Genomic DNA, 24715 nt, shown 5'->3' with positions numbered 1-24715 from the left:
GTTGAGTACAAGTATGACAAAGAGATGATGAAGGGCTGTGTGATCCCTGTGGTTGATGACAAGTTAACTCTCCTGGCTATGAAGAATAATGAAATGGCCAGCACTGTAAGTCTTTCCACCTCTTTATTAGCATCTCTGTGATGAATTGATTCCAAAAGGGATCTGGAGTTATTTTAAACAACAAGACTACTGCAGAATTAAATGTTTAACATGCCGTCCTCCAGTTGAAGTACAAAGAGAAGTATGAAAAGGCAAAGGGCCACTACGTGCCCGTCATGGACACTCCTCAAATCCTCCATGCCAAGGCTGTGCGCACACTTGCATCAGAGGTTAGTAGCATTCAGTGTTTTTGCACCATTGTTTTTACACTTACGAATATTGTACAGTTTAAGAATAAAACATGATCAGTCAATGATGCTGTCATTTGACTAAATTTAAAAACTTTTTTATCCCTCCTTATCTCCCCCCCATCTTAATTGGTGGAAGATGAAATAGGAGTGTAATCGTCATGAAAAACAACAGAATTTTGTTTTACTAGTTAACAGTTTATTGATGATTCATTCTTTCATTAGTGATAGACTTTATTTGTCTTACCCTGTCTTTGACTGCATTTAAAAGAATGTGGATCTCTTTTTATGGATGCAGCGAAGGGGTGGAGGCCGCTACAAATTCAAACAATATGGGACAATAAAGTGAATCCCTAATAAGACATGTCTTCTAAATTTTTGATTTTCATCCACAGAGCAAATATAAGGAGGCCAGTAAAAAGGACATGCAGTCCGGCTCATTCACAACCCTGTCTGAGACTCGTGACACTGCCCACAGCAAGAATGTCAACAAGCTCGTCAGCGGGGTACAGTCATCTCACACTTATTCAACAAAATGAGCTCAACCATCTCCTTATCTTGGACTTTTTCTGTGCAGCTGGCCTTGACAATTATTTCTCCCCCCACAGAAATTGTACAAAGCCAAGTTTGAGAAGGAGAAGGGCAAGTCAGTGTACAACAACATGGTTGTTCCACCTGATGTTCAGCACGCCATGTCAGTGGCCAAAACTCAGAGCAATGTAAGTCATCTTCACAGCTGTGCTGATATAACATTGTATTGATTGTAATTTCCAGAATTCTTTCACCTACATTGTGGATAGTTTCACAGCTTCTTCTGTTTCTCTTCTGACAGTTATTACCTTATACTGTATTCTGTCTGCTCTTCTGCTCTATACCACAGGTTTCCTACAAGAAGGATGCCAAAGCCAACCTGCACTACACAAGTGTAGTTGATCGTCCTGACATAAAGAAGGCTACCCAGGCTGCCAAACTTATCAGTGAGGTAATGATACAGTACAGTTATAAAATGTGGTGGTAAAAGATAAAAAAAAAACTGTTTTCACAAAGCACAAATATGCAGAATGTTAGTGCGTACAAGCCTGGTTTTCACCTACACAGTAAGTCGACTGCTGAACTGCTACTTAAAAGTTATAAGACCTTTTAATGAGGGAAATGGCAAAGAAGAAATACAAATGTTTGTCATTGGCATGGTCCCCCAATACACTAGTGTAAGTTCTATGAAGCTACATTTAACTGTTTAAAAGATGCAGTACCATCACTACTTAATGACTGATAAAATAACAAAAAACAGTCAGGACCATCAGTGCAGTTTGTACAAGGTCAACTGATTTCTGTCTGGTCTCACCTTCATCAGATTGGCTACCGTGAGAAGGCCCGTGAAGAGGCCAGCCGTGGAGGCTCTCTGGCCCACCGCCCAGACATTGCTCTGGCCACTAAGGTGTCCGGGCTGACCAGCCAGGTACAGAGGACCATATCAACCATCTGTCCCTACAGTTATCACCTGCTAGAAAATGTTTCCTTTACTTATTTTACATTCAAGATGGCTGGAATCAGTCACTGGAAGCCATTTTTACACCACCCTGACACTCAGATCAGCTTCCATGAGCTAATATTTGCTGACTGGTATCACTGTGGTAGATGCTTAGCAGCAGTCCTGTAGGCCTAACGATAGTACTAGCAGCTCTTCCATAGCGCTTCCACTGCCATCCTGCATTATAATCCATGCTTAAGCTGCCATTGTGACTCCATGAAAGAACATTTTACATGTTTAACTGCTCATATCATTATACATGTCCCACCCCATCCTTCACCCTGTCCTCTGCTCCTCTTCCTCCATTCTTCTATATTTTACTCTCCTTATTCCTCATCTCTCTCCTTCCATAATGCCCTAGTCTGTGTGTGTGTTCTCATCCCTCCATCTCACTGCGCTTTGTAGGTGGAGGCCAAGACCTCCCTCCATGGAACAGCTTCCTATGATACCCCCCAGATGCGCCACATTAAGAAAATGAGTGCCCTGACTAGTGATGTAAGGAGGTTCATGCCCTGAAACTAAAGGGCTGCTACTATTTGTCTGTCTTCTCTGTTATTCTGCTCCCTTCGTATCAATCGATTTGTGATTTTACTGCGAAGGTTCACTGAATCAAAGATTTAATTCAGATGATCAAATCTTACAAGGTTATTATTTTTGAGTCACCTTGCAACCTCCCCTTCTTGCAGTTAAGCATTGTGTGCACCCTTTGCTCCTGACAAACTGTTGCTTGTTGCTAAGCATAGACATGTGTTGCTGCATCACTGCATTTATTACAATGGTGCAGATGTTGTATGTTAATGAATCCTTTTAGTTTATTTTAAAATCATTTTAATTGTCCCACTTTTCTCCCAACTCACTCACTCAGTGTGTCTGTTGCAATACATGTGTATATGCAGTGGTTAACTCGGCTTGGTTACTTCCTTTGTGATGTGAACACTACAGGGCGGTGGGCATAGAGAGTTTTAAATGTTAATATTACTTGACAAATGTGTTAAATGCAGATTAATTTATTATTAATGCTGGATTTACGCATGTTTGTTCCAGACACTGTGTTAGGATATTGCTTTGTCTCACTTTCTCTCTAAAGCTGACCGATCTGCAGATTGACTGAACATCCCGGATTCCCTGTGAAATATGCCCTCCCTCTTCCATATATACTTTATTATATATGAAGTCTATGTTGTGTTTATGTGGATCACAGACTTCTGTATTTGGCTCTGTGTACAATTGGCATCAAAATGCATCTCGGATGGTCAGATCAGAGGCTGGAAGCTCTAAACAGGTTTTTTGTTGCATCTGAAATAGATAAAGAACAGAGGGGGTGAGATTACACCGCACAAACTGTTACCATATAGTGTGATTTGAGCATGTTTGAAAGGTGCACTGAAGGCCCACCTAGCAGACTTTAACAACACATGGTAACGAACAGTGTATCCACAGTTGTCACAGCTGAGCAGTGATTTCCACCAGATGAAATCCAACAAGAGACACAAATTGTCCCGTTGACTCATTTGAGATGCATTCTGAGGTCAAGTGTGAACTGAAATCCACTTCAGGCACATCCAGGCACTCGGTCTAAACAGCATCAGAGGGCGTCTCTACAGCTGAACTGTTTGGTTTGTTTAAGAAAAACATTCATGTGTTGGCTTTATTAATGTGGTTTGTTACAACAGCCAAAAATGCCACCAGATTAAACTGCAACTTTAAGCCAAACAACATCTTAAAAAAACAGTTCAGCTGGTTTGTATTTATAAAAGAAATCTCGACCAGCCACAGGGTTGTGTAATGTGAATTCAAATGCTTAAATATGCACTTTTACAGGACTATCCTGGCCGGAAAGGATGTGTGCACGTGTGAATGCACCCTTACAGACCTTCAATTAGCACTGTGATTGCTGAATGAAAAGGAGAAAATGAACTGATGCATGAATAACATCAGCGGACATACAGTTGTTATTGTGTATAACAAGGGAAACAAACCCATGTTGAGAAGCATACGGCACTCAGCATATCTTCAGTGTCTACACAGAGTATGGAATCTGAATCATCCCTTTTTATACACTATAAAAAAGCCTTATGTCGATCTTTAAATACTGTATGGAGTCTGTCAGTCTTCCACTATTATTCTCTCCCCAGCAGATACTTCTTACGCTAACTCTCAAATATATCCCAACCTCAATAGGTGAAGTACAAAGAGAAGTTTGACAAAGAGATGAAAGGAAAGAAACCACAATATGACCTGAAGGAGAGTAAGATTTACAAGACTTTGAAGGACGCCAGTGCACTGGCTAGTGAGGTAGGTGCTCACATGACTGGCATCATTTCACAACTAAGACTCATTCAGTCAGCCGCCTGTGAAGTGACACATTTGGCGATGAGTTTATAGTAGTGTGTATAATTAAATTTTTCTAAAGCTTTTAAATTTCTACTTAGTTTGTTTTATCTATTGAATATTTATTTACTGGACACATTCAATAAACAGGTTTAGTCTTCATCATGGAGCTAGAATTCTTTTGCAAATGTACCATATAACCTTGTTAATAATCTCAGGAAACCGTGTACCAACTACAAAGATCACCGACTGTGAGATACAGGTATGTTCATTTTGTAACACTTGAGTGTGTCTGCTAACACTGTGCAGGTGAAGTACAAGGGTGACCTGAAGAAGATCCACAAGCCTGTGACTGACATGGCAGAGTCTCTGTCCATGCAGCACAACCTGAGCACCAGCAAGCTGTCCAGCCAAGTAAGACCTCACCAGCCTGTAACCCTCCCATGCTCCCACTCAGGAAGCTACTGAGAGTCAGTTCAGTTTCAGAGAACCCTCTGAAATGTGTCTGAACTCGGTGTTTCTGTCACCTCACACACTGCAGTAACAATGATGCAGATTATCATCTCATGGATTTATACACTAAACTCTATCATCCAAACATCCATTACTCTGTGACCTCATCTGGTGGTGACCCTTACCCTTCTCACCCTTGACCTTGCTGACCTTTTACCTTCACATACTATCAACCCACTATAACCTCTACTCCTTCACTCTTTCACTTTGATTTATTTCCACCTGTAGTTTGTATAAAACTAAAACTAGTATTTCACCATTGATCATTTAATACAAAACTCCCACCTTCACTTTTTTTGCTATACCGAGCTGTCTTACTTGACTGGGAATTCCCCCCTAGTACTGCTACAAGAAGAAATTTGAGGAGAGTAAGGGTCACTACCATATGATTCCTGACACACCAGAACAGCTTCATCTCAAGGAGGCTTCTGAACTTCAGAGCAACGTAAGTGGTACATACTCTGAGAGTTAACAAATCACTGCTCTGGGTCTCAACAATCAACATATTTTTTACTGAACAGATTTGTATGTGATCTCTGCATCTTAGATCTTCCTTTTTGGGTGGTGTTTCATGTCAACTAGTTCGCCAGATAACACACACGGCTAGGTGTCATTCTAACGGCTGAATGTAAATGTAGTCATGCCATACATCGTTTGAAAGCTTACATTATCATGATTTGGGTCATTCAAACCATTTCAAGTTAAATCCACAGCAGAATGACACAATCAACAAACAATAAAGCAAACCAGACATCAAACAAGCGGGTACAACCTTTTGGCAACTCACCAATGATATGTCTTGGTGCTTCGGTGGCATTTTAAAATCCAATATAAACTGTCATCTGTTATTCCATTATAATGTCAGTAGATCTATTTGCAGTGAAGTACTCCAAAACACAGGTATTCCATACATACAAAGTAGCAACCAAAAGCAATTGGAAAAGCTTTTCCATGCTTTCACCTGTCCATTAACTCCATTAAACAGCAACACAGAGATACCTCAGATGGCTCCCAACCTCTGAACTATTGATTGACTCCTGATTTGACCAGTCAGGAGCGTCTATGCTCACCATGCAGCCTGCAACAGACAAATAATTTCATAGACAGGACACCACTCCTTGTTTCATTCCCTCTCTTTTGAGCCACATAATTTGGATTTTATGTTTTGGACAATGTAACATGATAGAAATAAAAATAGAATGTAATAGTTTGCTATTTTTTTTTATTTGTACTCAACTCAGTCATTCAGCAAATGAGGATGAGGACTTTTTTGGAATTGTGATTGTATTTATCAGTAAAGGAGATGAATAAGAATTAACAGGCGGAATCATCCAGAAATGTTAATTGATTATTTAAAGGACAAAATAAGGGATCTTAAAAATGTGTTTACACTTACTGTTACCCAATTTGCATTTCATTGTGTTTTAGATTTTGTTAACAATTTATTAAATGTATCTCCAGGCAACCATTAGTTTCCATTGGTGATATTCACAATATAAGAATCAGCTATTCTAAAGCACTGAAACAGAACCAAGTTGTGTTATCGCTCACAGTGAACATCAAGAACATTTTTTAAGTATTATCCTTATGAGATCTATCTGTAATTACATTAGCATAAACACATAATAGTAAATCAACTTTGATAAAAATTAATGTAGTCTTGATGGCCCCTCTGACACAACTGAAACATGTGTTACAATTTCACCTTCAGGGACCTGAAATAAATCAAAACCATTATATAATGTGTCTAATCTGTTGAAAACACACTCATTATACATGTGTTTGCTGTTGCAGGTGAAATACAAGGAGAAGTATGAGAGGGAGAAGGGCAAGCCTATGCTAGACTTCGAGACACCCACATATGTGACTGCTAAGGAGGCCCAGCACATGCAGAGCCAGGTAAACACCCTGTCTGTCTACTCTGTGGTTCAAATGACTACAAAAGCAACACACTGTCTTTTACCATCCTCTCTGTCAGCCCAAAGACTCTTCAGTGCCTGCTATATATTAACCTGTACTGTATGCCCGTTGTTATGTATTGATATGCTTCAGCTTGTTGGATGTCATGCTATTGTTTATATGAGAATTACACTTTTGCAGTGCCTTGAATTCCAGTTTATTAATTCAAGACCATGTTTTGTGATTACTGTCATTTTACTTATTCCCCATATTCTACTCTTAACTAGCTCTGCTCAGATTAAAAAACTGGTTGAAGGCAGTGTAAAATGTGTTGAAATAAAATGTACCAATGCCTTGTACGTTGTTGCTCTCTAATAGTGTATATTATAAATTCAGACTGCTTAATCTGTCATGATCAGGAATGACAAAGGTAAAGTCAACAGTATGCTCATTTCAGTCTGAGCATTTCCGTTAATGTTACAGTGTTTAGTTATAGTTACAGTTCAGTTGCAGTCGCAATAAACATTCCTCCAAATACTTACAAATACTGAAGACTGTAGGCACAGAAATGACACAGATCATTATAAGGAGACTGGTGGAAACCTGGATGAGGTAACTGCACTGTGACTGAGTGCTGCTTGCATGTGGTTATCTGAGCTCTGTCTGTCCCCTGTCTTGTCCCTGCGGCCAATAGAAAGACTATAAGAAGGACTATGAGGAGCACATGAGGGGCAAGAACCTCTCAGGCTTGGAGGTCACCCCCGCCATGTTACATGTCAGACACGCCACCAAAATAGCCAGTGAGGTAACTAAAGGATCATTTATTCCTGACAACCTCCCCTGTTTACCTCACCCATGCTCTATAATCATACTAAGTCTACATCACAACCAAGGTCCCTCTTTCTTTTTACCACTTTACCTTTAAATCTCACAAGTGTTTCCTTCTCTTGACTCCTTATAGGTCCACCTAAGTAGTTAACTGTAAGATAGTTTGCATGATTCACAACATAGCAGCTATAAACTAACAATAATGCACCATTCATTCATCCATCTGCTTGCTTTTTATCCTTCGTGTGAAGTGTAGTAGAGTTGTCAGTATTATTTATATTTGTGTATCAACTGACATCTTTGACTTCTAATTTCACAATCAGGAGACGGCCAGCTGCTTCATGTTGAATAGTCTGCATGTATGCATGCTTGCCATCATTTGAACGATGCAGCGATGTTTTAATGCTTAAATTCTGACTTGAGTTACTGCCTTGTTCTTTTTTGTTTCCATGCTCTATATGATTAAATGTGGTTCTTTTTGTCTTTTTATCAGGATTCTTGCCAAAGTCCCCACTGTCTCAGCTCTCTCTGTGAAAATAAGTCTTAAACAATCTTCACAGTTTTGTGATGTATTAAACCTAAAGTCTATTGAGGAGGCGTGGTGACTTTGAGCTCAAAAGACAAGTGACAGCTTGTCCACTGTACTGTACCGTCCGTCTATATGTATGCCTTGGCCTGGCCTGCCTGTGTGCTCTTTTCTGCAGTCTCTCTGTTCTTCTTCCATCCTGTAGAAAGAGTACAGGAAGGATCTAGAGGAGGGAGTGAAGGGTAAAGGGCTAACTTTACTGGAGGAAACTCCGGAGCTTTTGAGAGCAAGGAATGCCACTCAAATCCTGTGTGAGGTATGCCTGACTGAGAGGTGAAAGAGGCAACAGTGTTTCACCCTCAACTGAGTGCCTTCCCGCTCTTGGTGCATCATCTGCTGAGTCGTGTCCCCTTAACTGAGCTTCATCATCACACTAAAATTGCCTCTGCTGAGTGTGACCCCGCTTTGTGACATCACTAATTTTCCAGCGCTCTCTTTCCTCCGATGTCCATAAAATGTTTTTTTAAGCAAAACTTCACCTTGACCCTTCTGGATTTACTGGATGAGTTATCTTATACTCTTATACAAAGTTTCCAAAAATCAACCTCAGATGTACTGAAAGCATATTTTGTTTTATTATTTTAATGAAACATGTAATTATGTATTTTATTCTTTGATTCTAGTTTGTAGTTGATTATATTATAACACATGTAGACAGGCATCCATGACCCACCTGCAATGTAGAAGAAACAAGAGAAATGCAAAAAGCTGTGGGCAAATACCAGGCTCAATCTGCTACTTACAACTTAAGGTTGTCCATTGTCTTGGTCCCCCAAAGCTTCTTGATGGCCCAAAGACCTCATGATGCCATTAAACCTGAAGAAGATCAGGAGAAACATACTACTTGATGGGGTGGTTTAGAAATTTGAGTCTCTTTGGGGCCCTTTGATTAGTAGGTTAAATCAAAGACATTAAAGAACAAATTAAGTGCTCATTTAAAAACCACTATGTTACAGAAGAGTATATTATTATATTTATTTGTATTTTATTGTATTCATTGATATTTTTTGAGACCAGATGTGGGTAGAGGCAGGCAAGGACAAATTTGTAAAAGATTAGTACTTATTAATGTATTTTATGAACTTTTTAAATGAGTTACTTCATTTATCAACAGAAGCTGTGCACAAATATCCTTGTGCTTAGTTTTTTACAATGTAGTTCTTAATTCATGTGCTCTGGGAGGCTTTTCAGGTTGATGTTTGGAGCGCTTTTGAATAATTTAAATAATAGAAGATTAAGAAAAAATGTAGTTATGTTGAAAATGACTAATTATCCTTTAACACACTTTCTTTAACTACTGTTTTTTCCCAGTTTAGAGTGAAGCCTCACACCCAATCGGCTGTCCAATTATTTATTTTTAAAAAATCCTAAATTCTTCTAACCTTCTTTATTCACACATTCCCCTAGGTGTTTTGTTTTGCAGCCCTCCCATGATATGAATGAGTAGAAGTCTTGTTTATGGTAATATGCAATATCTGATTTTAGCAAGCAAAATTATTTTATGTAACACTTTGTCACCTGTAATGTTTACAGAGAGAGTATAAGAAGTCGCTGGAGCAGGAGATCAAGGGCAAGGGAATGTTGGCTTTGGCCACAGACACTCCCGACTTCATGAGGGCCAGAAACGCTACTGACATCCTCAGTCAGGTCTGAATCCTAATGTGGTTTCATATTGTTTGTTCTAGCTGCCGTTATGGTGTATTTTTATCCGGACCTTTGGTTGTAGTTGTCTGAAAGGTGACTGATGGCTTTCTGTTCCTTAGACTAAGTACAAGCATACCGCTGAGATGGACAGGGCCAGCTACACGTCCGTCATCGACACCCCCGACATCATCCATGCCCAGCAGATGAGGAACATCGTAAGCCAGGTAGATTACTGAAATCTTCAAATTGTTTTATTTCTAAAAAATTCCCTCTAGGTTGCTTCCCTGTGTGGCTGGAGAGATGCTCAACCAACAAAATTATGAGTCTTAAATCACAATGACTATTTGATTTCAAATTTCTCCTGTTTGTTTTTGTCCAACAGAAAAAGTACAAAGAGGAAGCTGAGAAGACCATGTCTCACTATGTACCAGTCTTGGACACTCCGGAGATGCAGAGAGTCCGTGAGAACCAGAAGAACTTCAGCACTGTAAGTAATAAATGTCAACGATGTCTGGTTGTCTTAGAGTGCTGTACGGCCTACAGTATGAAGTCGGATGTTCCTCCAGTGTCTTCTATGTATGTCTCCATGTCGCTGTAAAGTATTATCTATAATACTTGATAAGTTGTTCTGTTAGTGGAATTAGCTTTGTATGTTGTTGTCTAAATCTATTGTAAATTAAGTGTTTGGTGTCAGTTATATGTTTTACTCAGACGCACAAGTGAAAATAGTTTTCAGACTCACCCTGAGCAAAAACTGAGGTACATTTTTTGTTCAAATGAACACGTAGTTTCTCTTCAGTTTTGTTACTTTCTTTTCTTTTTCTATTTAGATTTTTTATCATGTTGAAACATTTTAACTGCACTTTTGTTTTTCTCCTTGTAGCATCACTACCAGACTGACCTTAAAAACATAAAGGGCAAAGTGTCTACTGTAAAGGACACTCCTGAAATGCTTCGTGTTAAAGAGAATACAAAGAATTTCAGCTTGGTATCTACTCAACAATATATATACATTTATATTAACGTTTTTACACTTATACTTGATTTTTTCAATTCATCTTTAACAAACCCTGATATGCAGCCCTTATTTCTTGTTGTGTAGACTCTGCAGCTCTTTAATTCACGCAACTAACCTTTGACACTGAGTTGTCTAGTGTGACATTTAGTGCAGAGCTTGTGTGTTGTTTTGTAAGTATTTGTTTAAGTTCTTGTGGAAATGTCCCTTTAAATGTTGTTTTTGAAATGTTTGTTTCATTCAGTGTGTTTTTGTTGATGTCTGCTCGACTCAGCTCACAAGGTGCAACACAGCTAAAGCTCAAGTATAGTTAAATTAAATCAAGAAGCTTTTCCTCCTCCTCCTCCAAGAGTAGAAATCAGGCTAACCACTCGTCGCTGCTTTTATTCCCTGTCCACATAAAGATTCAGTACAAAGAGGATTTGGGATCAGGAACAGCTTTGCCCGAGACCCCAGAGATGGAGAGAGTTAAACGCAACCAGCAGAATATTAGCACGGTACTCCACAGAGTGACCCTGCCCTCCTTCATGTCCTCTTCAACACACCTTCCCTCCATATTCCCTCCTCAGAATATAACCAGACCTGTCCTCACACGTCATCTCCTTAAAAGTCCATGTTTTATCTGACTTTTTACAGGGATTATTTGTCATGCTTATCCTTTTAGTTTTTAGTTTATTAATAGTTAATTTCATCTAAACCGTGAAGTAATAGACTAAAAAATCATCCAGTTCAAAGCAGGACTTACAGATTTCTACAACCTTATTTATTTTGCCTAACTACAACTGTAATATGTGAAAGTCTGTATAAATCTGCATTGTGAGTTGTTCCTAAGTGTATGTTGTATGTTATGAATGGATGGACGTGTCTGTGTCTACACTACATACTGTGCTCATGTTTGTCTCTGTCTCACTCTGTACCTGTGTATTGTCATTATTATTATTTGATGGGCAGATACAGTACAAGGATTCTGTGGGTCAAGGCACATCCATACCAGATCTCCCTGAGGTGAAGCGGGTCCGAGAAACCCAGAAGAATATCAGCTTGGTAGAGGAACAGGCTGCAGTGACCCCCCCTTTTTTTTAATGCCCCTTAAATTATTTCCCCACATACCCTCTGACATCTAGAAAACTTTACCTTCCATGTTTTTATCTCTGGTTTTCCCTCCTCCATCCTGACTAAGTCTCATAAATCACACCTTTTTTTCCTGCCTTGGTTAACAACTTGATTATGAACTTATTTATCTACAAAAACATAGTTTTCATCCCATTTTCCCCCAAATCGGTCAGCACTTCCCCAGAGTTTTCATTTTAATTTCTTATTTTTGGTACTTCCTTCCCTCCTTAACTGACCATCTGTCTTTGAGTGTGTTGCCACCATGTTTTACTTCATTTTTCTATTTCATTTAAAGTGTCAGTACAAAGAAGGAGTGGGCCACGGTACGTCAATATCAGAGACCCCAGAGATGGAGAGAGTTAAACGCAACCAGCAGAATATTAGCACGGTACTCCACAGAGTGACCCTGCCCTCCTTCATCTACTCCTCAACACGTCTTCCCTCCATATTCCCTCCTCAGAATATAACCAGACCTGTCCTCACATGTCATTTCTTCAAATGACCATTTCAATCCATCTCTTTATAGAAATGTTTTCATGTCATTCATACACTTTTACTTAGACTAATTATATGGTTTGAAGCAGCCCCAAAGGCCTAGACACTTTGTCGCCCAACTTCATTTCTGCAAAATAATAGCTTGTTTTTTTATAAATACATCAGATGACCAAGGGTATATGGACACCACTGGCAAGTCCATGAAGAAGTGGTTTATCAAGTTTTCTGTAAAGTAACTTTACCCTCATCCAACAATTTTGGGATAGAATGTGGGCCAGACCTTATCACCAAACTTCAGTGTTGGACTCACTGACTGTATATAAAGATGGATGACATGACAGCTTTGCAAAATTGAGGCCAGAACATCTTGATCACTTTCCGGTGGCTGCGTGCAGTATTGGTTATAAATCCTGCTGCCTCCATGTTAGCAGATAGAACAAGGGCCAAACTAAAAACTCTTCTCCAAAGATAATTTCTGTCATTTTATTGCACTGATGTAAGTTTAGGTGTCCATGTTTATGTTAAGTTTGGTTTCAATTAGTTAATTGACGCTACAAAAAAAGAGGCTTTAAATATTCAACAATGTTCGCGAGTGAGCTTTGGGTGTCCACATACTTTTGGCACTATAGTGTAGCGGTTCTTATCTCCACTGTAAGTTAACACCTTCATCATCTATGAGGAGTTTGAGGCTTCTGCAGTGTTTCTCTCTACATCATGATAATTCAATACATCTAAACCCCGAAGTCATACATTTAATGAAGTACCATCCATTTTAAAGCAGAACGTACGTATTTCACATCCTTACTTATTGACAACATATCCAACTAAAGATGTGAAAATCTGTTGAAAGTAACATGTTATGTCAGTTGTTCCTAAGTGTATGTTGTATGTTATGAATGGATGGACGTGTCTGTGTCTACACTACATACTGTGCTCATGTTTGTCTCTGTCTCACTCTGTACCTGTGTATTGTCATTATTATTATTTGATGGGCAGATACAGTACAAGGATTCTGTGGGTCAAGGCACATCCATACCAGATCTCCCTGAGGTGAAGCGGGTCCGAGAAACCCAGAAGAATATCAGCTTGGTAGAGGAACAGGCTGCAGTGACCCCTTATTTCATCCCCCTTATAATCACCTCCCAACATAGCTGCCTCTCTTGTTCTCAGTCCTGGTTTTCCCTCCTCCATCCTAACTAAGTCTCATAAATCATTCCTTTTACCAGACCGGGTTTTATTATGAATTCACATTTTCATAAAATATCAAATGTAATCCCCCTCCATTTTTTTTTCCCCAAATTACTCAACATTTCCCTGGAACTCATATTTTAACTCCTTATTTCTGGCATTTCCTTCCCTCCCGAATTGAACAGTAATCTGTCTTTGAGTGTGTTGCCGCCATATTTGACTGTTTTCTGCTGTTTCGTTTTGAAGCTTCAGTACAAAGGAGGAGTGGGTCAAGGCACGTCAATATCAGAGACCCCAGAGATGGAGAGAGTTAAACGCAATCAGCAGAATATTAGCACGGTACTCCACAGAGTGACCCTGTAACCTCCTCTACATCCATTTGCCTCTACCTCACTCTTCATCTCTTTCAAACACAACGTCATAACAGCCCTCCTGAGTCATCACCGCTCGTTTTAGATGCTTGCAACATCAAAACCCACCGTGCAGATATAACACCAATGATGAGCCACTGTGTCTCTAACATAACCTGCTTCTTCATTTCGCAGGAAAAATGTGTGTTTAATTCCATGTTTAATGTCTGCTGTGCGTTTTGGTGCTGTGCTGTGTCTCTGTCTTCCTGTTACTGTCTCAGACTGACCTGCTCTTTACTTCTCTTTGTATGAAACCAATACTGTGTCTTGGGTAGATAAAATACAAGGACTCTGTGGGTCGTGGCACAGCTATACCGGACCTCCCTGAGGTGAAGCGGGTCAGAGAAACCCAGAAGCACATCAGCTCGGTAGTGGAACAAAAGCCGAAGCACGTGTGCTCCTAACTGTTGAGAGTGGATGGTAGTGTCCATCAGTAATGCTACTTTCCCTCCCTCCTGTCATCATCTCACACTCTCATCACCTCCTGCTCGTCTCATCCATCCTCATCATCAAGGCACAGACTGCAGTTTCCTGAGCTCCAGCCCTGCCATTACCACCCCTCTGACCCTCATGTAGCCTTAGTTTTCATTTCCTTCTTGTTCTTTTCTCCTCTTGCTCCATCCAGTCATCTTTAATCTTCAACCATCAAACCCCTTTCAGCTGAGTGAAACCCTACTCTTTGGCCTGTGATCCCTCTCCCGTAGACACTATTCTAACCTGCAGTCCAGCTTTTTTTTTTTGCTCCTAAATTAATGTCCACTTCACAGCAAATGAGCTAAATGTCCTGTTGAAGCGTTAGGAGTTTGTTTCTTTCTACAACAGAGATCCTGGCTGTTTGACAGCAGCCGTCAGGATGAGTCACTCTATAGGACCAATTTCTCAGACATCGCTTAAATACATTCCCCAAAGCAACAAATGTTTCTTCAATTCAGAGGAGTGTCTTCTCTGATATTATTAATCTTGGAAATTTCCTGAACTTTATCAGTGTCTTCTAAGAGTTTGAGGCCAATCCGCGTCTATGAAAGCAGTCCTATAGGTGTGTGGCCCGTGTATGGTTCAGTGTCTGACTGTGCTTCTGTCCTGTAGGTGTTGTATAAAGACGGTTCAGCCAAGGGAACTCCGGTGGTGTTCACTCCAGAGATGGAGCGTGTCAAAAGGAACCAAGAAAACATTAGCTCGGTACCTTCAGAACCGACGCAAGAACATGTTCCACTGGAGAAATGTTCTTCCCCACGTTAACCCTTTTCTAACTGACTTGTGTCCCGGCTCAAGTTAATTGTATTAATTCTCCCCACTGCGCTCTCTTTTTTCACTGTGTTAATACCACCAGCTGAGGTGTGTCTGTTCCCATTATCACTGCTAACCTCTCCTGTTGTTCAAACTACTCCACTTCATCTTGTTCCCCTGTTGTTCTCCAACTGAAGAGTGGGACGTAATCTTGTTTCCTATAATACTTCAGCGTCTGCTAATTCATTTGTCTCAAATCCCAGTAATGCCCCAGCTCCTTCTGTCAGAAGCTGTGTGTTTCCTCTTTGCCGAGCCCTTTGTGCTGTGGATGCTAACAGCTGCTGTATGATTGATTCAGGTCTGCCACATTTCAGACGCTCACTGCGTGTCTTCTGTTCTCTACCATCCTGACCCCACCTTCCATCAGGTGCTGTACTCCGACAGTTTCCGCAAGCAGGTGCAGGGCAAGGCCGCCTTCGTTCTGGACACACCTGAGATGAGGCGCGTCAGGGAGACCCAGCGCATCATCTCTGGAGTAAGACATTGTGATGATTGGTTTTAATGAATGCAGCTGAAGTTTTATTTCTACTCCAGCTAGTTATCTTTTCCTACATGTGTAGATTGATCCATAGATATATGTATAAACTGCGCTCACTTTCCAGGTGAGATACCATGAGGACTTCGAGAAGAGCAAGGGCAGCTTCACTCCTACCACCTCTGACCTGGTGACAGAGCGCGTGAAGAGGAACACCCAGGACTTCAGCGACATCAACTACCGTGGCATCCAGAGGCGCGTGGTGGAGATGGAGAGGAGGCGTGCCATCGAGCACGACCAGGAGACCATCACCGGTACAGTTAGATTGCACACAGCCGTCAGTTATCTCTCTGAAAGATCCTGGTCATTTTACCAGAATTTCATGCTTACGTGGGTTTCTTAAAGATATTTACAGATCATTCAAAGACTTTTCAAACCATCTGTAAGAAAATGAAAGGATTCTTTTATGGTGCCATTTTGGCTTGATTTAAGAAATTGTCAAAATCTTAATTGTGCAGTGGACAAAATATATTTCACTGGATAAAAGGAGGAGCTTTTGAGGATCCTAGAAATACCTTTGTAACTGTTTTTCAAAGATCCTCAACAAATTGTCTGTTGGATACTCTACTCTAAAACTCAAATGTAATGGTACTACATGAGAGGCACACCCTGCTGAAATGTTAAACACAGACTGAGACTAGTTGTTTGTTGGACTTGTTTGCCTGATCCTGTATTTGGCCTCAGATCTGCGTGTGTGGCGCACAAACCCCGGCTCTGTGTTTGACTACGACCCCGCTGAGGACAACATCCAGTCCAGGAGTCTGCACATGATGTCAGGTGAGATGAGACATTTGAAAGGATCACTACATAGGGAGAGTATAAGTATGATTTAGTTAATCAAATTTCATGATCTAACACTGTCTAACACTTGCAGTGCAAGCTCAGCGTCGCAGCAAGGAGCACTCCCGCTCCACCAGCGCCCTGAGCGGCCTGGCTGATGAGAAGTCTGAGGTGTCCCAGGACGCCGACCACCACATGTCCCTCTACAGCAACGGCTTCATGGCCTCCTCTATCGGTAATGATCCACAATCACTGTATCATGTGTTATATAGACATGTCAGTGTATTTTACCAGACACAACAGGTGATGTGCCAGACTGTGCCTCATGTGTGGTTTCCTGTATGTTTTTAACTCCTGCAGGTTACCAGCATGCTAAGACTGTGGAGGTGCAGCAGAGGTCCTCATCAGTGGCCACCCAGCAGACCACAGTCTCCTCTGTCCCCTCACACCCCTCTACCACTGGGGTCAGTAACACACAGTCACTTGACACACACTGACAGCATGGGAAGCTTAAAGTGTAACATGACAGGACAAACATGCACAAACATACATTAGACACACACCCTACTAAACCTCCTCCTCTCTCCACTCAGATTCTTATCAAGTCATTGTAACTGCTTTGTGTTACAGACCTATTTATCCTTTGTCACTCTTTTTCAGCAACAAGCAGTCACACCAGCTCACATACTTCACACACCGACTCTCATCGCCTTCTTTTTCTTCACTCTCTGCAGAAAACTGTGCGCGCCATGTATGATTACAGCGCAGCTGACAACGACGAGGTGTCCTTCAAGGATGGTGATGTGATCGTTAACGTGCAGTCCATCGACGAGGGGTGGATGTACGGCACCGTGCAGCGCACCGGCAAGACCGGCATGCTGCCAGCCAACTACGTTGAGGCAGTTTAAAGACAAAGCCCGCCCACCATCCCTCCAGAGTGGGCGAGACACATCCACAGGGCAAACTGATTGGTCTTCCTGTGATCACGACCGTGGCTTAGTGCAATGTGTAGCTTTGAGTTTCTCGTAGGTCTGTCACTGTATTTTGATTGTGTTGTAATTCTCATTAATGAGTCTGTTTTCATTCATATGCTGCTGCCCCCGTTGCCTGTGGATGTGACATAAGCATCATGATATGACACATATAAATATTTCTGATTATAAATACTATACTATGAATGACAGACTGTATTAGATTGCTGAAAGTGTTCTCCGACACTGTGTTGGAAAAAGCTAGAGATTACATGACATCACATACGTCCTGGCCCATTATATTGTAAATTTCAAAAATATTTAATATATAAAACACTTTTTGTCTGAGTCCCACTGACAGAGATTTTCTCATGAAAACAGTGGGCTCAAATAGTTCCAATTATGCCTTTAATGGAAATACTTAGGAGAGAAAAAGAAGTGATTAAAATAATGAAACTTAGAAGGAGTCAAGATACCATCTACCTCCTCAAAGAATAAACCACTCCTGAAGAGTTGTATGAGACGAGCCTCAGTCTTCCCTCCTTTATACTGACGGCTGGCCACTAGTAGATTGTGTGTTTTGTTTCTTCCGATTATTAAAGAGTAAGGCGCGTCCTTTAATCAGTAGCTAATAAAGCACACCCAGCTCCTGCAACTCTCTGCCTCATTCTTTTCATTCTCCACTTCTCAACATCATCTCCCATCTCAGAGCCTTTAAAGCTCCCACATTACGCTTTTGTGTTATCATTCAGGTTTACATGCTTTAATGTTCAAAAAACACATTACTTTTCTCATATTGTCCATTGCTGCAGCGCCTGTTTTCACCCTCTGTCTGAACGCTCTGTTTTTGTGTCTGTCTCTTTAAGGGCCCCATCCATAAAAGCCCAGTCTGTTATGATCGGTGAGCTTTTACAGGTCGCAATACAGGCTGCTTGCATTTCCACTTGGAGTGTTTTGATACTTCACAGTATTTATGTTAACACCTACAGCAGGCACAGCATTGTGGGTGGCCCACACAGGCCTGGGCCCGCCCACTTGTACTGCGGGCCCACCATAAATGAACAGGAGACAGGAGAATATACATACAGTCGTGGTCAAAAGTTTACATCCACTTGAAAAGAACATGTGCAATCAAATGTGCATCTCAAACATGTTGAATATCATGGAAAAGTTCATCTTTTTCTGTGAATTAATTCAAAAAGTGAAACATATAATCATATAATCTAGATTTATTACACAATCTGGATGTAAACTTTTAACCACGACTGTAACTGGGAGTGTTGGATGTGTGTCTTGGTATCTGGCAACCAAACCAAACGACCCTGCAAGTGCCTGACATGTGTCACTCATGTGTCAATCATCATTCCAAGACATTTGCACCCTGTCACACTTACTCATCCTCTTCCACCCTGTAGACTGTAGTCCAGTCTTCATTTTGAGGAGTCTTACACACAGTCTCGCAACATAGTTATTTTTATGGTGTAAAATTTAGATTTTGAATTTTGATTGCTTTTCTCTAGAAAACAGAGGACCTTAAAATCAATGTAGGAAAGATGGTCCGTTTCTATTGAGACAACTTTGGCTTAGGAACTTGGCGTGTTTAATTTCAACTAAGCCATGTTATCTGATACTGTCATAATCTAGAGGCACTATTTGCTATCATCATCTCTGTTGTAGGGAGACTGGAAACCTTCAAAAGAAGGCAAATATTTTATTGCTATAAAATGCATATAGCTGCCAAGTGGGAGGTTATCTCTGGTTTATTATTAAAAAGGGTCGAAGAGAAGAGAGAAGTGACGTCTTTATACAGTGTCTTTTATTCAAAGGACGAGACCAACAGTGTGTTTTTTTTCTGCTTTCTGCAACTGTTTCAGATCACGGTAGATTATTTTCCAGCAATTTGGAAAAGTTTAAAAAATATATTTATTTCCAGGTGCGTGCAGGTGAAAACACTTCATATTGAAGAAACAGAAGTTATAAAATCAATAAAAAGAACACTGAATGCTAGATTTGTCCTTAGTGCTGCATTATTAAAGATCATCGGTACACCTTTCTAATCGAGCAGTCTTTAGAAAGGGTTTCATACAACAACTGAATGGCTTATTAGTGCTTCATCATTTACAAGTGCTTTACAGATCAGTCATAAGTATTAATAGGGACAGGTTTTGGGATGCCGGGTTTTAAACACATCTCTGATAATTCATCCTCCTCCAGCAGGACACTTGTTACCGTCATCACACTCACTTAGATGGACTGTTTGACCTCTGACATCCTGGAAATGTGAGAGTCTGGATCATAATTCATTTATAGCAACTTTTACACTTCAGGAGAATAAAGCTAACATACTAACTGCTAACTTTGGCTTGTTGGCTAAGTGTAAAGTAAAAATGTGTGCAACATTATTAATGCTTTACTGACATCCAGTAATGGCTTATTAGAAAGAGAGACACTATTAATTCCATTGTTCAATGACTTGGCTATAAATGATGTTTCATTACTTGACAAGCCAGAAGTTAATGTAATCAACTGCTTAGAACTGATCTGCAAAAAATAGTAAATGAATAATTAATTAAAAAGGTGCAATATGTAACAACTGTCTTTTGTAAACTCATCCACCAAACAAAGAGGAGGCAGCATATCATCAGAGAAACCACTAACTTCTGCTGACTGTGGCCCATTGGCTAAGCCTCAGTTAGCCGTGCAGCTAGTGGTCCGGACCCCCAGAAGGAGGATGGACGGGGGGGGCAGGTGGGGAATGCATGTGGAGAGCAGCACTGACACGGAAACGTTCTTACATATTGCACCTTTAACCATGAGTAAAATAATCAGTCACAACTTACAAATATTCTATAGAGGGTGCCTTATTAGATTATATGTCCACTAAACAGTTGAACTGTAGGCATCTTAATGGTGACAGAAGAAGGCAAGAGTTAGAATTGGTGCAGGCCTGTAGCACAAAACGACCATGTCATTACTGATGTTAGTGGCTGATACCGGTGAGTCCACCATCACCATCACAAGGCCTGCTGCTGTGATCTGGAGCTTGTAAACTGTCTTTTTGGCTCAAAACAAAAACCTCCCTCCAGCTACAGGACACAGCAGGTCAGGGAGTGGTGTCAGTGTGGTTGCAGTTCCTACAGTCGTACTACTGAAGTATAAATGTCACAGACTACTTTAAGGCTCTTTAGTTTCCTGGCTAGCTTCTGGATTTGAAGCCGCTGCATTCTGTCACATTGTGTTGCATGATACTGATACTGTGGTTTTCTTCATAAAGATGCTTGTCTTGTGTCATGGCCCACAGTGCTCTGTTCACATTGGAGTCAGCTGGTCCTTTGCTGCAGTGTGAGCAAACCCGCCCGCTGGTGATACTGCTTCTCTTTGGCCTCTGCGATCTTTGCGGACAGATCCAGCGGCTTCTCAAAGAACTGCACCAGCGCCTGTTCAGTGAGCAGGGACGCCAGGATCTGAGCGTAGCTGACCGTCCACTCGCTCTCTGCCGCCGAACTCGCGCCGCCTCCGCTGCCGTCGTCAGCGGCCACCTGCACGAGGTCGGCTTCTCTCGCCTCCTCCTCTTGGCTGGTGACCTCTGACCCCGAGCTGTGTCCACGATGACCGACCTCGCCGATCTGCAGCACAAGACTGGTTACCGTAGCGATGGCCTGGAAGAGCTCGTTCTCCTCTGGGTCGCCGTGAAACATGCCATAGAGTGTTTTACAGAACTGGATGAACTCCCGCTGTGTGATAAAGAGAGAGGCGGTTGTATCAGTGTTTCGTCACATGAGACTTCTTCTGATCAGTGAGCCAGCAGTGATTAGTAGACTGATGGGCAGTTTTCATCAAAATAGTCATTTTTTTAAGTAAAAATATCAAAAACAGCAACTCTGTTTAATCATTCACTATCTATGTAAATGTTCTATTCTGGTCAGAAACAAAACAAGAACTTCAGAAACTTTGGATTGTCTCTCTCTTTCAGCTTTTCCTGACACTGTATATCAATGACAAATGAATCAACAGTGAAAAGAAAAGAACTGAGCCAAAAGAGAAAGTGAGCCGACCCACTCCCTCGCTTTTGGATAAGCTTTGAGAAGTTGTGGAAAAACTATTCAAATTCAAAAAAACAACCACAGTGGATCAATTCTACACACTGATTCTAATCCCCAAACTGGCAGCAGAAGCAGCTGATCTGGTTCGTTCTCATCTTTCTGGATTCACTGTTAACTAATAACTTGTGTGATATTTGTGTGTTGCACTGGTTTGACTCGGGATGATATTTCTGACACTGAACTGTTGCTTCCAAGTAGATCATTAACTGTGTGGGGAAACATCAATTTGAATCTTTTATGAGAGTCTAGTTTAAAAACTCTTGACTGTCAGTAAACTGTTTTTTAACCAGGAAAAGAAATCTGAACAGAATCTGAGGAAGAGCAGGAGAAGTATCAGCAGGTGAAATGGCGCAGGAAGGAGTTCAGCTGGACCAGGAAGCTTTCTCTTGTTCGATCTGTTTGGATCTACTGAAGGATCTGGTGACTGCTCCCTGTGGATGCAGCTACTGCATGAACTGCACTGAAACCCACTGGGATGAGAAGGGCATCCACAGCTGCCCTCAGTGCAGGAAGAGCTTCATACCGAGGCCTGAGCTTCTGAAAAGCACCATGTTAGCAGGTTTAGTGGAGGAGCTGCAGAAGGCTGGACTCCAAGATGCTACTGCTGATCTCTGCTATGCTGGACCTGAAGATGTGTCTCTTACTGTGAGAAACACCTCCAGCCTCATTTAGATGTGGCCCCTTTAAAGAAGCACAGGCTGGTGGAGCAGCCTGAGAAGCTCCAGGAGAACATCTGCTCTCATCATGATGAGGTGATGAAGATGTTCTGCCGTACTGATCAGCTGTGGATCTGTACTCTCTGATCTGAAGATGAACATAAAGGCCATGACACAGTGTCAGCTGCAGCAGAGAGGACTGAGAGGCAGAGAGAGCTGGAGGGGAGTCGACACAACGTCCAGCAGAGAATCTGGGAGACAGAGAGGAAGATGTGAAGCTGCTTCAACAGGAGGTGGAGGTCTCTGCTGATAAATCAGTGGAGGACAGTGAGAAGATCTTCACCCAGCTGATCCGTCTCATGGAGAAAGGACGCTCTGATGTGAAGTGAGTAGAGTCAAAGAGCTTCAGGAGAGGCTGGAGCAGGAGATCACTGAGCTGAAGAAGCTCTCACACAGAGAGGATCACAACCAGTTTTTACACAACAGTTGCAACTTTTATTCCAACAGTGTCCGTACTCCTGTCTCTGTTCCATGGTCCTCTAGAGTTGGCGTGTACCTGGATCACAGGTCAGGTTTTCTGTCCTTCTACAGCGTCTCTGACCATGTGACTCTCCTCCACACAGTCCAGGCCACATTCACGCAGCCGCTCTGTGCTGGACTCTACGTTTATCCTGGAGGCTCTGCTGTGTTCCGTGAACTCAGATTTAAGCCATTTAAGGGACAGCGGGTCCAATTCTGTCTTATATTTCTTTGATTCCATCATTGCTGGAGCACTGCTCAGGCAGAGCTCCTTCACTGCACATGATGAGCTCAGCTCACATGGTCATAATCCATCAGGAGATGAGTCATTAGTTGTCTGTACAAATCTCAGATTCTGCTCAGACTAAAAATAAAAATACAAATGACTTGTAATAACGCGATATGTTTGTACGTTGTTACTACATACATTTCATGTTGTGTCTGTCTTTTTCTAGTGTGGCAGCAAAATGCTGTCGTGCATTTTCGCACCTCTTTCAACACGGCACAGATCTGAACTGAACGCTGTGTGCTGAACGTCGAGGCTGCAGCAGCACAACATACGGAGAGTGACGGATTGAATGCATGTTTGAGATCACAGGAATGAATTTCAGATATATATTCCATAGAAGAAGAAGATAGAAGAACTGTGACAGAGACAACTGAACAGTCTCTTTTCACCTTCTTAGTGCGACTGACACAAAACAGATGACTTTCTAACTGGTCTAGCTGCACTAGTTTAACAGGCATATTTTTTTGTAGAATGTTATGAGTTAGAAATATTCAAATTCAATATATAGTGGCCTTTGGTAAATGTGATTTTATAGATTAAATCAGGTAGGAGCCACTAGAAGACAAGATTTGACTGAGGGCCAGTGAACTGTACTGTGGAGTGAGACAGCAGTACAGCAGGTTCTCAGTACCTGGTTCATGAGCGGCAGAGGCTTCTCCACATCTTTCTCCTTCTCTTTGGCCAGATCCTGCAGCATCTGCTTCAGCTGCTCCTGGTAGTCTTTCACCTCGCCTTCAACATCTGGAACAACGGTCAGCACACAGAGGCAGATATTCTTCAGTCAGACCCCTGAAACCTCTGAGTTACACATCTTAATATTGCAGATTGCCTGTTTTTTTTCTGTGTTTGCTTTAGCTGTAGTGAGTTTTCCTCTTGAGCTAAGAAAATCAACAGCTGATGATGATCGCAGTGAGTTTGGACGAACCAGAGGGCAGATTGACGTAGAGGGGTCTGTTTGTGGACATCAGGGGGCTTTTCATCAGAGAGGGGTCGTCTTCACTTTCTGTCAGAGCTGCAGACACAAACACACAGTGAAGTCGGTCAGACACCTCCAGTCCTGACTGCAGCCTGAAAGCCCTCGAGGCTGTTAAGGTGTGAGCAGAATGAGTCACCTGGTGGGATGTGCAGACGGTACAGCAACCTGATCTTCTCATTCAGCTCTTCACAGTACAAAGTGTCTGAAGAGAGGGAAGGAAGGAGGGAGGGAGAGAGGGAGAGATGGATTTAAATTAATAAGCCAGTGTTCATTTTTTGGTTTTGCATGGGACAAGAGTGTGTTTGATGAGACACCCATTGCAAGTTGACGAGAAAACACATCAGGCACAAAACACTCACACAAAAAGTTGTGGGGGAGTCCCGAGCCCTCACATAAACCAGCTTAACTAGCTTAGTTAGCCTCTCTCTCATGAGCAGATGGGCTTCCTGTCTCCAAAACCTGCCAACTTACACCTTACTTTACCTTCCTGTGCTTATGGATGCATTTTTATGGTTTTCTAAAGAACCAGATTTTACCTGTCTACTCTTTGGGAATTTCCTACTGTGTGTGACTTTTCTGGAGTCTGACAGGCTGTCTGACTGTTTCAATTTTGAATCCAGTGCAAGCTGAATGTCTGTGGAAACAATACACAAAGAAGCAGGATGATCACAGAGGACGGTCTAAATGTGCCTTCATTCT

The 24715-nt window shown here is 41.6% G+C and overlaps 2 protein-coding genes across 4 annotated transcripts in view; one reads left to right on the top strand and one right to left on the bottom strand.

Annotated features, from left to right (window-relative positions):
* Positions 1-19120, top strand: part of neb (nebulin) — a 68455-nt gene extending 49335 nt beyond the window's left edge. The window contains exons 116-145 of the mRNA XM_037110541.1: positions 1-105; positions 225-329; positions 743-853; positions 956-1066; positions 1228-1329; positions 1702-1806; positions 2284-2373; positions 4060-4173; positions 4519-4623; positions 5063-5167; positions 6517-6621; positions 7316-7426; positions 8181-8291; positions 9569-9682; positions 9799-9903; positions 10062-10166; positions 10563-10667; positions 11099-11191; positions 11646-11738; positions 12103-12195; positions 13299-13391; positions 13737-13829; positions 14176-14268; positions 14987-15079; positions 15555-15662; positions 15790-15976; positions 16407-16499; positions 16597-16737; positions 16863-16966; positions 17237-19120. Of these exons, the coding sequence (XP_036966436.1) occupies positions 1-105; positions 225-329; positions 743-853; positions 956-1066; positions 1228-1329; positions 1702-1806; positions 2284-2373; positions 4060-4173; positions 4519-4623; positions 5063-5167; positions 6517-6621; positions 7316-7426; positions 8181-8291; positions 9569-9682; positions 9799-9903; positions 10062-10166; positions 10563-10667; positions 11099-11191; positions 11646-11738; positions 12103-12195; positions 13299-13391; positions 13737-13829; positions 14176-14268; positions 14987-15079; positions 15555-15662; positions 15790-15976; positions 16407-16499; positions 16597-16737; positions 16863-16966; positions 17237-17410 (3267 nt within the window). The 3' untranslated portion in view covers positions 17411-19120. The remainder of the gene's footprint in view (positions 106-224; positions 330-742; positions 854-955; positions 1067-1227; positions 1330-1701; positions 1807-2283; positions 2374-4059; positions 4174-4518; positions 4624-5062; positions 5168-6516; positions 6622-7315; positions 7427-8180; positions 8292-9568; positions 9683-9798; positions 9904-10061; positions 10167-10562; positions 10668-11098; positions 11192-11645; positions 11739-12102; positions 12196-13298; positions 13392-13736; positions 13830-14175; positions 14269-14986; positions 15080-15554; positions 15663-15789; positions 15977-16406; positions 16500-16596; positions 16738-16862; positions 16967-17236) is intronic.
* A 152-nt stretch (positions 19121-19272) lies between these two features.
* LOC119026289 (TBC1 domain family member 8) overlaps positions 19273-24715 on the bottom strand; it is a 28186-nt gene continuing 22743 nt past the window's right edge. For 2 of the 3 annotated variants that reach the window (XM_037110542.1, XM_037110543.1), the window contains exons 17-20: positions 24153-24218; positions 23966-24052; positions 23672-23781; positions 19273-21207 (exon numbers count right to left, since the gene is read on the bottom strand). In XM_037110542.1, the coding sequence (XP_036966437.1) occupies positions 20794-21207; positions 23672-23781; positions 23966-24052; positions 24153-24218 (677 nt within the window). In that variant the 3' untranslated portion in view covers positions 19273-20793. Of the gene's footprint in view, positions 21208-23671; positions 23782-23965; positions 24053-24152; positions 24219-24552; positions 24651-24715 lie in introns of those variants that run through there. The other variant, XR_005077097.1, reaches the window with a different exon arrangement.

This window comes from Acanthopagrus latus, chromosome 9 (assembly GCF_904848185.1).
Source record: "Acanthopagrus latus isolate v.2019 chromosome 9, fAcaLat1.1, whole genome shotgun sequence".
NCBI classification, from domain to species: domain Eukaryota; kingdom Metazoa; phylum Chordata; class Actinopteri; order Spariformes; family Sparidae; genus Acanthopagrus; species Acanthopagrus latus.
The sequence above is the reverse complement of the archived record's forward strand: the minus strand, read 5'-3'. Positions and strand labels throughout refer to the sequence as shown.